The sequence below is a fragment of the Panthera pardus genome, unplaced genomic scaffold (assembly GCF_024362965.1).
Source record: "Panthera pardus isolate Hobbes unplaced genomic scaffold, ASM2436296v1 HiC_scaffold_10, whole genome shotgun sequence".
Taxonomy (NCBI): domain Eukaryota; kingdom Metazoa; phylum Chordata; class Mammalia; order Carnivora; family Felidae; genus Panthera; species Panthera pardus.
The window spans coordinates 59,776,130-59,793,440 of record NW_026526655.1 but is presented as its reverse complement, the minus strand read 5'-3'; the positions used below and the strand labels follow the sequence as shown (position 1 = coordinate 59,793,440).

The window sequence follows — 17,311 nt, the reverse complement described above, 5'->3', positions numbered from 1 at the left end:
GTTCATGCTCAGAATTTCATGCTAACAAGTTATTTGACTTCTATTTTTTTTTAAAATCTGCTTTATCAGTATATCCTGAACATCTCATGAGATGACAGTGATTAAATTTTGGATTTGAAACTAATAACGGAGACTGTCCTGATTTTCACCAGTCACAATTTTTGCAGTTACTTGATGGGAAAACAACATACACATTGCAATAATATTGACCTAAGTTTTAGCAATTTTTTCTGAAACAGGGAATAACAAGACTCTTTTATCTTCTATGTTATACCTTTTTATAATTTTGTTTTTTTTTTAATTAAGCACTTGTTAATCTTATGAGAAAAAAGTAATAGAGGTATTTTAAAGAGTAACTGAATGTGGTATTAACTATATATATATATATATATATATATATATATATATATGTATATGTGTGTATATATATATTTTTTAAACTTATAGCTTGTATATGATATCACATTTATCCTTAGGCTATCTCATGCAGAGTATTTTTCCCACTTATCAAGGTCATTAGTAACAGCTAGTAAGCATTGATCACCTACCATGTTGAGGGCTCTGTGTGGCTGACAAAAGAAATACCAGAACAGTTCTTCAAGGTCTGCCTTGGGCCTCCTTGCCTCTCATACTCTTATTCACCCACTGCCATGAAAGTCCCATCTGTGTATTAATGCTCCTAATAGACCTCAGGCTCAGAATCACATGTCTGTCTGCTTTTTGGGAGTGGCCGCACAGATATTCGTATGACTTGAACATGTATTGTGTTCACGTTGATCTTTTCATCTCTCTACCCACTAAAAACTTATTCCTGCATTCCCTTTCTCTGTGAATGGCAGTACCAATTGCCTAACCTAGAAATGAGATAAAAAGGGACAGTTTGAGTGCAGAGCTCCTGTTGTAACCATTGTACTGTATTGCCTCTTTATTTGATTTCATCCTTGAGTCCTCCCTCCCCGCCCTGCGTCTCATCATTTAAGCCCAGCTGATTCTGCCTCCTAAATGTGCCTTGACTCGGTCCACGTCTCTCCTGTGGTATGCCGCGGCCTTTGTACAGGCATCCTACAACCGCTTGTGTGCACAGTGATCTCCTTGCCTCCAGTTCTGTTGTCTCATATGCTCTCCCCTCTGCACATTTGACCATTTCAGTTCTCTGGTTAAAATTGTTCAGTGGCCTTCCACGTCTCACAAAGACTCTTCCAGACCAGGCCCCTGCCTTCCAAAGCTGCGTGCCTTTCCCTCTGCTCCTGACCTTCTGCAAGGCTCTTTTTTCTAAGAATGTGCTTTCCCCCTGCGGCGCTCCTCTGTCTGGTTAATCCCAGCTTGTTCTGCAGGTCTTCGTGTAAGCACCATTTCTTCCAAAAACTTCTCTCCGACTTCCTTAGACTTAGATACCCCTGCTCTTTGGTTCTGAGGCAATCTCTGTGTATCTCTCATCATAGAATTTATCCCACTTAATTATATACATTTTAAATTAAAATTTTTAACTCCAGCATGATTAATATATGGTATTATATTAGCTTCAGGTGTCATCCCACTTGATTATAGATAATGGTTTCAGGGTCTCTCCCATTAGAGTGTAAGCTCCACAGAAGCAGAGATAAGCCAGTCTTGCTCATCTTCCTCTTCCAGAACATAGTACATGGCCTTGCCCATAGTAGGTGCTCGGCAAATATTTGTTAAGTGAATGAATGTGTGAAAGGGTGAATGAATTTTGTCCCTGCCTATAAGAAAATTACTCTTCAGTTGAGAGCAAAAACTATATACCATGAAGTGATAGTGCTGACGCCTTCCTCAATATCATGCTGGCAGTCTAGTGGCAGAACCCAAGTAAAAAGTATGGTTCTCTCTACAACTATTAATGCATGCCCTGTTTACTGGACAGTATGACATTTGATTTAAACAAATGTTTTGAAAACCTTTTTAATCAGCAGCTCAAGGAATTCGTTTTTTGGTTTTGTTTCAATGTCAGCTTTTTGCAAAATCTTCAATGTAGTGAATACTTCAGTTTTACCTTTCACATGCCATATGGAAGATAGAAGTTTATGGCAGTTTTTTCTTTCAGTATAAGATGACTCAAATTAGATGATTATCATAATTTTTCTTTCTTTTTTTTTAGTTGTTATAGCTGCTGATGGGGTATTGAAGGTAGGACTGTTTCTTTTAATTTTCTTCAAAAGTATTTGTAAACTTCATATGTAGGTTTTTGTGACTGATAATTCTTTTGTTCATCAGTAGTAGAAGGTTGATACTTGTTTCTCTCTTCTCAGATATGCGATTTTGGTGCCTCTCGGTTCCATAACCATACAACACACATGTCCTTGGTTGGAACTTTCCCATGGATGGCCCCAGAAGTTATCCAGAGTCTCCCTGTGTCTGAAACTTGTGACACGTATTCCTATGGTGTGGTAAGTTCATTTCTCATCTTTTGTTGCCCAAGGAAATACAAAAAGCAAACACCTACAGAGGGGGATACAGCAATTTAACACACCTTTACGGCAGTGATGCTGTTTCCTGGTGGGATGCCTAGAGCAGTGGCCGATCCAGTCGTGGGGACGTTTCCTGTGATCACTTTTATTGTGTCCTGTGTTGAGAAGAAACCAGTGCTGCTTCCAAACAGCGAATTGGATGGACCCTGAAGTCACATCGGGCCTGACGCACTCCTGGGAAGAGTGCTGTCCTGGGCTGGACATGTGACTGTGCAATGTCTGTGTAAGTCAGTGGGAACGTGGGTCATTTGGAACAGGACTTCATTGTAATAAGTTACTCAGAACACACCAGTAGATCTGCCACATGATTTCATTAACAGGAGATGTTTGAATGTCAACTTCAAGCTGACTGGTGAGTTTCTGGAGAGTATAGAAGGAAAGGTACTTAGCTTTTAGCACATGGCCTTGCCCATGGCTGCTGCGAGTCTTATAAAGTAGCGTGAGTCTCTGAAACATGAATCGAAGGTATCGTGTAAAAGTCACAACTTAGCACAGTTATGAGAATAGAATGTGGGGGTAGGGGATGCTCAGGGGATGGAGACCACAGGAAAGGATCCCTTAAGGAGCAGAAGCTTTTGGAGGAGGAGTTTTGAGGTGGATCATTCTTGAGGAATAAGCAGAGAGAAAGAAGTAAGTGAAATAGGGAGACCGGTGGGATGGGAGGCGAAGATGGGCAAGGTGATTCTTTGGTAGTAGAAGGAATTCATTTGTTGCCTGTTTTTGTTTTGTCTTGTTTTGTTTTTAATTAATTTTATTTTGAGAGAGAAAGTGAGTGAGAGGGGCAGAGAGAGAAGGAGAAAGAGAATCCCAAGCAGACTCTGCGCTGTCAGCACAGAGCCCTACGTGGAGCTCAGACCCACGAACCGTGAGATCATGACCTGAGCCGAAGTCGGTCTCTCAACCAACTGTGCCACCCAGGCACACTCCTGTTGCCCCTTTTTAAAGATAAGCTTTTTTTTTTAAATCCCTAACAATACTGTGTATCTCTTAAAAAGTCTAAAATAGTATTTGTAACTCCTTCTCTTTGGGTCTCACCCCTAATTGTAGTGCCTTTATATTTATATTATTACTCTTAAAAGGACATTTTCATAATAAGAAAAGCAACAGACTAATTTTGGCCCATATCAACATGGCTCTTCTTCCCAAACTTCTATGATTTCAATTGCGAGTGACAGCTGATGGCCCAGGAGGAGACCAGCATTGTCGAATGTATTCCTTTGTCTTTTGAGGCCATCAGTCTCTAAATATTTACTGCTGGCTTCATTACTTAAGTTTTGGGCTTGTTTTCATTGGTAAGCTTTTTCTAAATTATAATACATCTTATGTACACCAAATTTATTTAATATAATAGAAATTAATTTTGTTGGCTATTGGAAAAAGTCTTTACAAGAATGAAATACATGTTTTTGGCAAAAGGCTAGAATTTTAAAGGCTGGAAGACAACAGTTGCTTCAGGCTAAATATCTCATTTCCTATAATTCTGGGTGTTTTTAAGGATGAAGGCTATAGGGGTCGCCTGAATGGCTTAGTCAATGAGGCGTCTGACTGGCTCAGGTCATGATCTCGTGGCTCATGGGTTCAGGGCCCTGCGTTGGCCTCTGTGCTGACAGAGCAGAACCTGGAGCCTGCTTTGGATTCTGTGTCTCCCTCTCTCTCTGCCCCACCCATGTGTTTGCTTGTGTGCTCTCTCTCTCTCTCTCTCAAAAAGAAACATTAAAAGAAAAAAAACTTAAAAAAAAGGATGAAGGCTATAAACTATTATAGACAGTGACCAAATAAGTCTCAGTGAAAGATGAGGAAAAAAACATAAGTTCCTAAAGACACTAGATTCTAAAACTGGTTTCCTGTGTCAAAAATTATTACATTCTGACCAGCCTCCAAATCATCTGCTGGGGAGTCTGAAAATGAGGGAATTGGTTGCAATTTCAGACTTTTTGTGAGATCATTTTCTCTTAGGAAGTTCTGTTCCTTTGTTTTTAAGCAATAATGTATTTTTTTGGTGCGTCAGGCACTGTGCTAGGCACTAACGTCGGGTAGTTTAAATTGTATTTCGCCAGTGTGTCGCTCATCCTGTGGAACAGGAGCCAGCAAACTTTTTCTGTAAAGCACCTGATAGTAAATATTTTAGACTTTAAGGGCCACTAATAATCTCTACTGTGTATACTTTTGGTTTTTTACAGCCTTTGACAAATGTTAAAAGCACTCTGCATTGTGCAGCAGGCCATGGTTCATTCACAGACTCCTCTGTGGAGCAGGAGGGAGGGGAAGGGGAGCACCCCGGCCGGAATGGTTCATAGAGAGTCATGTGTATACAGACATACACACACGTTTATGTGGTTACAGTTTTTAAATTCTTTTTGCACATTTATATGAACTAGAAGACTTTTGAGGCTCATTTTAACACTCCCCAAGCTCTTGTACAGCACTTTTACTTTTAAAATTCTCCCAAGTCTGGGACTTTCCCTATCTCAAAAATCTTTGCTCTGAAAGACAACTCTGAGTTACCTACAGAATGAATTTTTGGTTTCGGTATTATGAAACATTTATGAAAACAAATCTCACACCACCTCCCTCCAAAACCTTACAGTTGCCAGGGGCTTTTGTGTGAAATGCACCCACTGCGTTTCCTGAGCTGAGACAGAATCTCCATTCCAGTAACCAAGAATCTGTTCATTTTCACACGCAAACTATCAACGATGGTGGTGACTTCTGTTTGCCGTGCTTAGGATTTTTTCCTATATCTTTTTAAATCCCTTTCACTCATTCCTCATTGACCCCCTCATGTTACCCATAGTTTGAATCAACCTTTCTGAGTCTGCAAATGTTGTTTACTTTATTAAAAAGCTTTTCCTTCAAGTGATTGCTCACTGCTTTTTTAGTAGGTGGGCCTGAACATTTCTCTTGGCGAATAAGGGTTTCTGTGTACTCGTTTACAGATCCTTCCTTTGTTTTGTTCTGAGGAACTTAACAAATTGCTTAACAGATCATTCTATCAAGTAATTTATAGCATGCCTGATAGCCAGTCGCTGAACATTTCCAGTGTTGCTCTATATTTACACACCAGATGCTTCACCTTAGAACCCATGTGCCCCAGTCACATGCTTCTGAATATCCACTCTGCGTTCATGATAGAGACTTCTTTTGACTGGTGGAAACTAAAACAGTATCTTAGAGAGGTTTACTTGGAACTCTGGTTATCCTTACCCATAGCTTTATCAACAAAATTCCATTCAGAAAATTGCACATACACTAACTTAAGTATAAATGAGAATTCAAGATTTTATTTAATTCCAACCTATTCCCATTCTGTTCTTGATAAACACCATTTAGTGAAAGAAATAGTACAAGGCATGCTCTTCAGAGTTGTCTGCTTAAGCAATCATAGCAATTTTAAAAAATGAAGAAAACATTACATGGTCAACGTAGGTATTACCTGAAAGAGCAGTAGCGAATGGTTGTTAAGGTAGGGGCATGTTGGTTTTAAAAGTTTGTAATGCATAGACTTTGAAAGAGAGACCTACCTAGGAAAGCAAGGTGGTTGGTTATTTAGAACTTTTGATCTCCTTTCAAAAATGAGTGAGTAGCTAGAACCACTTGTCATTGAAGTATCTCTTTGCATAGAACAGAATTCCCATAGCTCATTGAAAATCCATCCTGGTCATTGAGCCCCGACACACATACATACATAGCAGTCACATACAGATGAGTAAGACCATAATAAAAGAGTTGTCCTTTTTTGAAATCCACCTCAAAAAAAAAAACTAATATGTTTTTGCTTTTCATTTTTCTATTTTTTTCAGACTTGCTATAATAACAGTCCCCAGTATCGTCCAAGTCCCTGGCCCTCCGCAGCTTGATAAACCTGTGTGGCTTCTTAGCACATGGCAACACTAACCAGCCTGGTACAGCCTTAAAAATAAATGTGACACAAATCCCCGAAATGGATCTTGTGGTCCTTGCTTCTAAGCTGACAGACTCTGCTAGGCAGGCGATTGTTTTACAATCTCTCCATTTTACAAGAAAGGAGATTGTGCTACCCCCTTAGGGTGATTTCTCTTGAAGGACCAAACCAGAGGAGTGTGTAGTATGTTATCCACAAAAAAGAAAAGGCTGGAGGAAACCAAAAATCATTGAAAGAATAAGCCTTCCTGAGAACACAAGGCCTCGCCACTCTTTAGAAACAAAGCTCTCCTGATGACAATGCAGACAGGATTAGCTTCTCAGAAGCTTCTGAGCCAGAACCACTATTTGAAAATAGAGTGGCTTAAGAGGGAGCATCACTGCCTCACTTGTCTATGAGCCCCGTTCCAGAACCAACCCGGCTCAGGTAATGGCTTTCCATTGTTTGTAAAAGAAAAGGCAGGAAAAGTACACAGCCTTGTCCAAGTTTCTCTGCAAGCTGAAAATAGAAAATTTTCCTTGTGAGCACAATTTAAACGTGAGCACGTCTCAATATAGAATGAGTTGGAAAGTATTTTTAAGGGGAAAGATCACAATAATGTTTGGCCTGCATCCCCATCACTGGTATTTTCAGGCATAGTTTAGTATATTTTTAGACCTCCAAATGACTTCCTCCACAAAGGACTTTTTTGTGTGAAACGTCATTGTGTTTCATGTAGAAACAGCTGTTGTCCTATACCATACCACCTATGTTTTGATACACGCCTACACCTGGTGAATTAGTAACAGGGTATCGCGGCAGGTGCTGGTGCTGGACTTCACCTAAAGAGCCCAGTGGCTCACGGTGCCCTGTCCAGATCCCACACGTGTGTGGCTGTCATAGGGACCCTCAGCTGCAGGAGCATGTCTGAGATACAGAGAGGGACTAAAATGAAACTCTTATGTTTCCAGTGTTAGAACTCTTGGAGAAATAGAACTCACATCTTTGTAGATTTTGGCTATTTTCCAACTGAATATTTTGGAACAGAGAATGACAGAAATCTTTTTCTGTATTACTTCCCAAGCTCTTGGTTTTGCATTTTACCTCATACAATGCAGTCAGCCTTCACGTGTGCGCCTGTGCAATGGGTTGTGCGTGCAGGCCACACTCAGAAAACGGGATGCAAGGCCACTTACCTCGACATTTGGGGTCTGGACCATTTGATTTATTTGAAGTCGATTCATTGTACTCTTTCTCCTGAAGAAGGCCAAATCCTTCCATTTGCTTGCTGTTCATATCCCTTCCCCTCCACAATCCTAGCATCAGGGGAGTGGTAGTGCACTGAATGGAGGGGCTTCATTCCCTGCTCGTCCCCCTCCCCTGTGCAGGTGGGGTCCCAGGGGTGATTGCATACCTGTTCTGGTCTTCCTCAGCTTCCTTTGCTTATAGTGCTTACTAGAATCATCCCCTTCCGGGATGCCCCTTACCTTTTCCTAATCACTTCTGTGACTCAAATAGAATTATTCAGCAGCTCTTCTAAAGAAGCACCTTACACAGTTGATTAAAAGCCGAAAGAGGCTGCAGCGAATTTTTTTTCTCCTGCTCGAGCAGCATCTGCCGATTTCCCTGATTTTCCTGCTAATTATCTTCGTATTAGCCGGAGTTCATTTAACACGTTCTGATTCAAATATGACCGAGCGCTGGCTGAGGAAGCAGTGGATATAGAGTTAAAGGTTTGTAGGACCTGCTTGAATAGATGTCCTCAGTCAACATTCTTATTTAGAAATGGCTTTTGTTTTGTTTTTGGGACAAGAGAAATCTAAATCAAAACCTAATTCATTTGCTTCTCACCTCTGCCATGGCTCCACACCTGCACTATGGTTTGTCATATTCTCTCTCATACTGCAGCCTTCTCTTCTCTAGAGTTATGTCAGGTTAAGAGCTTGACCTTTAGGGCAAGGCAGCAAGTGCCAATTGATAGCAGAGTGTCTTTCGGCAAGTTTAATTTAACTTTCTTAGGCCTTAGTTTCCTCATCTGTAAAATGAGGATAATATCTGTTCGATGGGGTTGATATTAATCATGGTAACATGTGTAAAGGGTTCAACAGAGCATCTGGAACATAATCACTCAATAAGTGATAGTGGTGGTTATGGTGATTTACGGGTAAAATTGTAATTGTTTTTGCACTTCACCAAATGTTGATAGACTGATTTTGATGCTCATTTGTATAGAGAAAGTCACCTGAATATAAAAATCTCCATTACTTAGTATTTTAAATGAAACCCAAAATATTGGCAGTTTTCAGCATTCCCAGCTTCAGTTTGCTTTCTTTGGGCATTCCAGTGCAGATTTATTAGTCATGCTGATCTCAAGGATTGTGGAGAGATGAACATACACATAAATTCACATACACACACACACACACACACACACACACACACACACTCAGCCTATACTTATGAACATAAAGTATTTATTACATTTTAGAATATATAATAAATGATGTTATAGGGGGAAGAAAATTAATACCTTAGACCGACTTACTTTGAGAGCGCTTTCTCCAAAAACACAAAATTTAAATGTTACAGTTTTTGCAAGTACCTACTATTATGGGGTGAAGGGTTTAGCCAGTGATTCGGATTTAGAGCTCAATTTTTCTTTTATCAGACCATTACTGAACCTTTAAAACTACAGTTGAATTCCCAGTTATTATCTTATGGAGAAATTTATCGGCAATTGAAGGTGGAAAGAGTTTGACCAACAAAATGTAAAATCTAATTTGTGGGAATCTGTGAGAATTCTCATAACTTACAAGATAAATTATGTAGGCCCATTGGTTTCATAAAATTTTAAGTCTGGCTCTAAATGTTCTGATTTCTAAGTTTTTTTTCTTTATAAAAATGAACAAAAAATGTATGTATATGTTTATATGTATATGTGTGTGTATATATATATATATGTGTATATATATATATATACACACACAAAATGTGTGTGTGTGTATATATATATGTATATATATATATGAATATATACATTTTGCACAAGTTTCTACAGGTGGGGTTGGTTTTTGTCTGGTAATTGGATACAGTTAAATGTTAGATAAAGTTTCAGTAAAACACCAAAAATATAAAGTACAAGAATAAAAATTCCATTTTCTTTTTGTTCCAGGTTCTCTGGGAGATGCTAACAAGGGAGGTCCCCTTTAAAGGTTTGGAAGGATTACAAGTAGCTTGGCTTGTAGTGGAAAAAAACGAGGTAAGACTACGATTCTCCATTCAGGTACATAGATCAGAAAACAGTATTGGGGTTTTGCAAAAGACTTTTTCATCTTCTTCAAATTGAAAGTAAGTTCACGCTTATGGAAAGATTAGCAGTAGGAGCTAACACAAAGGGTCAAAGTGATGTTATTCCTCATGAATGGACCCTTTACATCTAATTGTTGCAGCTTCACGTCGTGATGCTGTAGATCAAAAATTGTACAAGTACTGTACTAGTTTCTCAGTCTCAATTGTAAAACCTAGGGGTTTGTTCTTAGTGATGAAAGAAGCCATTGCGTCCAAGGTAGGGGAACAGTTTAACTCCATCTCCTGCGTTTAGGACATCTTTTTTACTGGCCGGGAGTTGATATATCTGTAAGAGACCTTCAGCTACTTCAACTTACCTCTCCCAGCAGGAGTCACTATAGTACAAGAAACTGTCGCTTAGATGAGAATTTCAAAAATAAAAGAAGAAAAAATAGTTTCAAAAAAGGGAAAAATTACAGTTTTGCCACCTACGTTGAACACTACATTGAAGATGAGCTCCTCACTGGAATTGGCGAGGCAGTGGCATAACTGTTCCCTTCTTCATGCAGAGCCTTTCCATTTCAAAAGAACTTCAGTGGCGTAAACACCGTTTGTGCTGTGTCCCCAGCCTCGCTTTTCTTCTTCCCACAAATTGAGGCTTTCAGTTAGTTGGACCTATGAGCCTACATCAGAGAACGTGGTACATTCATATCAAAGAGAGCAACTACATTTTGAAAGGTTTAAAATTGTGACTGAAATGCACAGGCATGGAAATCCTCAGCATAAGGATGAAGCATCCAATATCAAGGTACTAGGAGAACTTAGATCAAGTAATGGAAGCATGCAGTTGTCTTTGCAATGCAAAACAACCTTATTTCACAAACCTTCATTTCCAGACCTTATCTGTGCCCTCCACAGAAGGTAAGAGTGTAACCTTAGCATAAAATAATTTGCAAAAAGGTTGACTGTATAGAGATACTCCTTTTTTCATGCTTTAAAAGAATTGGATTGATTTGCTCCCCATGTGAGTGCAGGAACAGACTAGATTAACTAAAAAGCTGCTATTGACTAAGAGAAACCATGTTTCCGTAGTTTAGATCACATAATCCAGCTACCTTATTAATTTGTCCTCCTGAGCTATTGAGAACGGATGAAATGTTCATGATAGCTGAACTTGATGGGAGAGAGCTGCCAATTTAAGAAAAAGGAAAAGGAGTTATATTCAAGAACGTGTCTTGCTCAGTGTTTCACAGGAGCTGTTCTGTTTTAATTAAATGTCATGGTTATTCCTGGTGTGCTATTAAATCAGACCTGGTACATAGAATAACTGATATTTTCATGATAGGAGAACCCACTTGTTTCTGTTCAGTTTCTTTTGCCAGTGAGGTGATTAGATGTTTGGTTCTGGGGTTACAAATGAGAGGGAAGAAAATTATTGACCCAATGTTGACTTTGGAGCAGAACACTCCATGTAATTTGTTTCCCTCTATGTTGTTCCAAGATAAACTAGAAGAAAGTTTTTTAAAAGCCAACTGGGCCCTCCAAATATGTCTAAGAAAAACGAATTAATATTTAAAAATAGTACTTCATCTAAAGGATGGCAGAAGAGGTGTGAATCTGAAGCACTTTCAAAACATTGGAGTATCTCTCAAGGATTATTAAAGCTGTTGAGAAAAATGAATTTAGAAACTGCCTTTGGATAGCAGGCTTGAGGGCTGGGAATCACCCATAATCTTCAGAACCTCCCCACCATGTACACGAAAGAGGCTATCTCCCCCCTTTTCCTGAAGGATTCCCTAGAGTAGGTTGTACTGTTTTATCCATGGTGTACATGATGGCCAGCTAATAACTGACGGAGACTACTCAGATCCCTCCCATTCTGGACATAGAATAGCAAATTGAAAGACCCCCCCACGGTGACACAAGTTTTCCCAACTTTCCACTGAACTTGAGGAAGTTTGGGTATTATGAGGATATTTTTCTCTCTACTCTCATTCTACGTATTTATTTGTCAAAAATATGGAAGTTTAGCTGTAAATTCCATTGTCATCATTCGTGAAGGAGTCTTCATTTCATCTCATAAACATAGACACTTATTAGCAAAACAAATTCTACTGACATAACATTAAAATAATTGCCAAGTCTCAACTGGCAGTTTGTAGAGAACAAACAGAGGGTTGCTGGAGGAGGGGATGGGTTACACGGGTGATGGGTATTAAGGAGGGCGCTTGTTGTGATGAGCTCCAGGTGTTATTACGTTAAGTGTTGAATCACTAAATCCTATACCTGAAACTAATAGTACACTGTATGTTAACTACCTGGGACTTGACTTAAAGCTTGAAAAAAATTTGCCAAGGATTTATTTAATTTCATAATAAAATCGAGACTTTGATTTAAATGTAATTTCCAAAATCCTTTCAACTTCTAATTATTTTAATTCACTTATTTTTACTTTGGAATATCTTGGGTTCTTGAGTTGAAAAGAGCAAGCTGTATTTTTTTTTTGAAACAGGCCTCATTTAAGTAAAGAATGATGTGTTTAAACTTAGCGAGACACTTTAAATGTAAGCTACTCATGCTAGAATGCACCTATATTCAAATATTAGAATTGTCTTTTCTTTTTAACTTTTATTTTGAAATAATCATAGACTCACAGTAAGTTGCAAAAATATTAGAAGGGATTCTGTGTATCCTTCACCCAGCTTCTACCACTGGTGAGATACAGGTGTAGGCCAATACCAAAACCAAAAAGTTGACATTGATACATTACTCTCAACTAGACTCTAGACCTTATTTAGTTTCACCATTTTAGGACTGCTTTTTGGATCTGTAGGAAGATCAATACTTTCTAAAAATATCTGAAGGTCTTTGCTTCTAAGTGCTTAATAATGAAATAAGGCCTTCAAACAATTTTTCCTAATATTAAATCCTATTAAAACTAGATACTAAATCCTATTAAAACTAGATACATAAAGCACTGTTAAAGCAAATAGTGAATCCTTACAGAAGTCCTGAAAGTAGGAGGGTATTGCTAGTAAATTTCATAATTCTTCCAGACATGTATGTTTGCCTTTGTTATTTCCATAAAACTCAATTAGTGGTCATTCAGAATATTCTAGCAGGATAATTTCTATCTTTACAAGTACTTAGATTCTTATAAAATGTGTTTTGTTCTTAGTAGCAAAGCTACTATTCTTAATAGAAATCCTCAAAAAGCTTAATCCATTGTTGACTATACTTTAGAAAAAGATAAATTATTAAGAGTAATTTTTTGCATCTTATGTAGAAAATGGTGCAAAAAGGAGTATGACCTTTAAAAAATGTCAGGCATAACTTAGTGTTTGGGAAATATTTTAATTTAAATTTGAAACTTTTAAAATCTTGCCGTTTTGAAGTGTTGCAAATCTACTGCTAATATTCTGGCCATTTCAGGATGTTTTAATGCAGTAGGAATATCCACAATTAGGTAATCAGGACTTAAATGCTTTGGATTCCCTTTTAAAGTACTTTATATTTTTATTTTTTAAAGTACTTTTTGATGCACCAAAATAATCCCTTACATTAGCGTGTGAGTTTAGATTTAATTGATATTTGACCATATCAGATAACTTAAAATAATTATATCTTATTTCATAATGTCTCAAGATTCAGTAGCTAAAAAGTTTTTCAGTGAGAAAAGATGACAGAAAATTAACATCCATATTCATCCAGGTCACATTTCAGTTCTTAGAAAAAATGTGAGAAAGTTATATTGAAAATGTTACCTTTTATGAGAAATTTTTTTGCCATGGAGTGGATTCAGCGGAATAGTTGCAATCACTTCGTTTTTCTTAGTTGCTACTCCCAACCAGCCATCATATGTATGTGTGTGTATGTGTGTGTGTGTGTTTTTAAGTAAACACCCGATTTTCCTTTTGATCTTCATCAAAAGGTTTCCAGTAAAATAGGAGTACGGTTTACCATATATTACAGTAAAATAAGAGTGCAGGTTACTACATCTCCTCTGTTCTATGTAATCAATTAAAAAGATGTTTAGCATACCTTTAACTTGGAGAGGGTTGTTTTGTTTAAAACTTGGTTATAAGGTTTTATTTTGGTTTATTTTGATTTTAAGGTTATCTGTAATTCTAAATATAGATCATCTGTTTTCCTGCCAGAACAACTCTTTTTCTAGTTTTATACACAACCTTCCCCAATTCCAAATAAATTCAGTTTAAGCTTTTTATTTACAAAACTTCTTCAGTAAACAATACTGTGGAATAAATCTCAGTACTTCTTAGTGCGGCAGTTCTCAACTCACACCCAGCGCTCTTTTGATAACAACCCTGTTAATGGTCCCTCTACTTCCCTAAAATGAAATTCAGAGGTAGTGCAACCTACCCATTATACACATTATATTTTAAAGTTAACATAATGCTCTAACTGTAATAAAGAAGAAATCAATGAAAAAGGTATTGCAATGTATAAATGCACAGGCATGGCCACAAGAGAGGAGAGTGTGGAACAATTTTAGATGCTTGTCCCTGCGGGTAAATAGGATTCAACATCTACACATGCAGAGTCGAGCTGAATTGTATCAGTGATTCCAGCAGCATGAGCAATGCTGTTGCAGGTGATGTTTTCCAAACATCTCGGTAGGGTTATGAGTACTGCAAAGATCAATCTGCCCTTGATTTATCTTATTTAGTAGTTGCATTCTTAATTCATTGTATTTTAAAACTGCTCAAAAAATGTGTTTATAAATCCAAGAGAGTCTGAGGTCAGAAAATGATAAACCCTGTTGTTTGTACCCGGGGCATCTGGAGGTTAGTGGAGTATGAGGGAGTACTTAATCAGGGATTTACAACACAGTGAAGGATGTCTAGTACTCTTGACCCATGCCAGGTGCAGCCCTCCTGTCTTTAAAACAAACAAAAAATGCCTCTGCAGATCTCTAGAGAGCCTCCAGGGACATCGCAAGTTCTAGAGAACCACTTGTATAAAATGTTGGAACGGGACTGATCCTCACATTATATAATCTCTGTTGTGTCCAGTCCCTGCGGTTTACCCGTAAGGGATCATACATTCAGAATATCCTCTTTGGGGGTGCCTGGGTGGCTCAGTTGGTTGAGCGTCCAACTTCAGCTCAGGTCATGATCTCGCGGTCCGTGAGTTCGAGCCCCGCGTCGGGCTCTGTGCTGACAGCTCAGAGCCTGGAGCCTGTTTCAGATTCTGTGTCTCCCTCTCTCTGACCCTCCCCCGTTCATGCTGTGTCTCTCTCTGTCTCAAAAATAAATAAACATTAAAAAAAAAAAAAGAAAAAACAGAATATCCTCTTTGCTGATGAGAAAAGGCACACTTCTTTAAAATTCTCTCTTTGACGGTCTCTGCAGAAGATGCTTTCAGAGTTGTACACCTCCTGCCAGAGCCAAGCTGGTTGCCTGGCTGCCCGACCTGTCTGCAGATTTCGTAGTTGTCTATGAAAGAATGGTGATAGGTTTGTGGCTTTACAGTGTGTATTTCTGTTCCTCCTTGCCCCTGTCCTACTGTAGTTTCTTTTAGACTTGTGTCTAGGTGTTTTTGGATTTGTGGTGCTGAATCCAACTTCTCCATCCACTTGGATACCGTTTTGGAAGAAAAGTAGCATCAGTGTCTTTAGAGATTAGATATTATGAATCTAAACATAAATTCTTACTTGCCATGTGTCAATCAATGGAAGTTTTAAAGTTAATGACTTATTTATGCTCTTAAATTAACTTGTATGACCTTTCAGTATTTGCTTACCTTAATGAGTCAATCCTTGTGTTGTTTTTCCTTTCTCTGTGGTAGAGATTAACCATTCCAAGCAGTTGCCCCAGAAGTTTTGCTGAGCTGTTACGTCAGTGTTGGGAAGCTGATGCCAAGGTATATAAATAAATATTCTTTTGGTTGTTGTTCAGAATTCTGAAATTTCACATGTTTTCTTGGTTTTGAGTTTCTAAAACTTGGAGTAATAAGATTCATTACAAAGCAAGCTGCATTGCTGCTTCTGTGAGTCCCGGATGGACTGTAAAGGCTTTCTGTTGATATTTGTTCATCTTGATCCTTAGAAACTCATTACTGGCTTTCTTACAGCATTCTGGCACTCTTGACTCAATGGAAAGAATTGCATTCCTTTGTTTTTAATCTCTAATAATAAGTATTGCACTTTCATGTTATAAAAATGGCTAGCACACAGTGCTCATTATATGCCAGGCACTGCTCCAAGCACTTTATGCACATTTGCTCATTTGTTCCTTAGAATACCTCTATGAAATAGGTTGTGTTATGACACTCATTTTACAGATGAAGGGTCAAGGCACACAGAAGGTAAGTAATGCTCAAGGCCACAGGTTAGTACATGGTGAGACTGGAGAAGGAACCCAAGCAGTCTGAACCAAAGACCAGGCAAAAGTAGCACTTCTAGAGAAACTAGATTCGTGATGTTTTTTAAGCTATCACAATAGAGTTGGAGACATTCCAGAATGTAGACTTTCATGTGGTTATCACATTTGAGCATGAAGGCCCATTTCCTTTCCCTGCAAAGATCATTTTAAAAGACTCTCACATACATACGGAAATATTTATAGATAAAATGATAGGCGAGTCTTGGAGTTGCTTCAAAATAAAGTGAAAGGAAATAGATGGTGGTGTAGATTAAACAAGATTGGCCATGATAATTTTTGAAGCCACGTGATAGGTATATGGAGGCTTGTTACGTTGTTCTGCGTTTGTATATGTTTGTAATTTTTCATATTAAAAAGTTAGAAAGTAAAACAACGTCACAGAAGAGAAAGACTCAAGAAAGGAACTAATCTTATAGTTTGAATTTGTCCACACTGTCACTGAAATCTATTGCGAACTGACTTTTTTAAACAGATCTAAGACTTAAGAATGGAATTTCTTCCTTAATTTAAACTCCGTTCCAATCTGGCCCAGGAAGAATGCATGATGGTAACACAGTCTGTTCTATAGCATGTGTTTCTCTAGCGGGAATAATGCATAAACCACCGGTAAGTCTGAGAAACATGTTCGTGTAACACAGAATTCATGCTGAGTCATACCTGTTACCTAGCACGTCGTCCCACACCATCAAGTGAGAACAGCTCAACACCAAGTACAGTTTGCAGAGCAGCAGGGGACACAGATCTGTGAGGCGCCTCCGCCCACGTGCTCCCTCGTGGCTGGGTGGCCGTGCTTTGTCTTGGAGGAGTTTGTGGTTGGGTCTTCCCTGACTTGTACATGTCCCCTTGGCCCTGGTAACCAGCAACCTCAATCTTCGCTTTCACTCCTGTTCATCAGACTATCTTCACCCTTTTTGAAAGGAGAATCTTTTATTGACTTCGTAATGTTTTTTATTAACGAATTTAGGGGCACCTGAGTGGCTCAGTTGGTTGAGTGTCCAGCTTCGGCTCAGGTCATGATCTCACGGTTCGTGAGTTTGAGCCCCGTGTCAGGCTCTGTGCTGACAGCTTAGAGCCTGGAGCCTGCTTCGGATTCTGTCTCCTTCTCTCTCTGCCCCTCCCCACTTGTGCTCTCTCTGTCTCTCAAAAATAAAAAATGTAAAACCAAAAAAAAAAATTAATAAAAAAAAAAGAATTTAACATTTTAAAAATTCTGTTAGTATTTTTATTTACTATGATTGTTTTTATTAGTA

The 17,311-nt window shown here is 38.5% G+C and overlaps 1 protein-coding gene and 1 long non-coding RNA gene across 9 annotated transcripts in view; one reads left to right on the top strand and one right to left on the bottom strand.

The window, feature by feature from the left end:
* The window catches only part of MAP3K20 (mitogen-activated protein kinase kinase kinase 20), a 191,713-nt gene that overhangs the window by 115,010 nt on the left and 59,392 nt on the right, over nucleotides 1-17,311 (top strand). For all 4 annotated transcript variants that reach the window (XM_053907642.1, XM_053907644.1, XM_053907640.1 and 1 more), the window contains exons 6-9: nucleotides 2,120-2,148; nucleotides 2,271-2,408; nucleotides 9,542-9,628; nucleotides 15,466-15,540. In XM_053907642.1, the coding sequence (XP_053763617.1) occupies nucleotides 2,120-2,148; nucleotides 2,271-2,408; nucleotides 9,542-9,628; nucleotides 15,466-15,540 (329 nt within the window). The remainder of the gene's footprint in view (nucleotides 1-2,119; nucleotides 2,149-2,270; nucleotides 2,409-9,541; nucleotides 9,629-15,465; nucleotides 15,541-17,311) is intronic.
* Nucleotides 1-17,311, bottom strand: part of LOC109273140 (uncharacterized) — a 48,595-nt gene that overhangs the window by 5,154 nt on the left and 26,130 nt on the right. For all 5 annotated transcript variants that reach the window (XR_008423964.1, XR_008423968.1, XR_008423962.1 and 2 more), the window contains one exon: nucleotides 16,719-16,968. This is a non-coding gene — a long non-coding RNA (uncharacterized LOC109273140). The remainder of the gene's footprint in view (nucleotides 1-16,718; nucleotides 16,969-17,311) is intronic.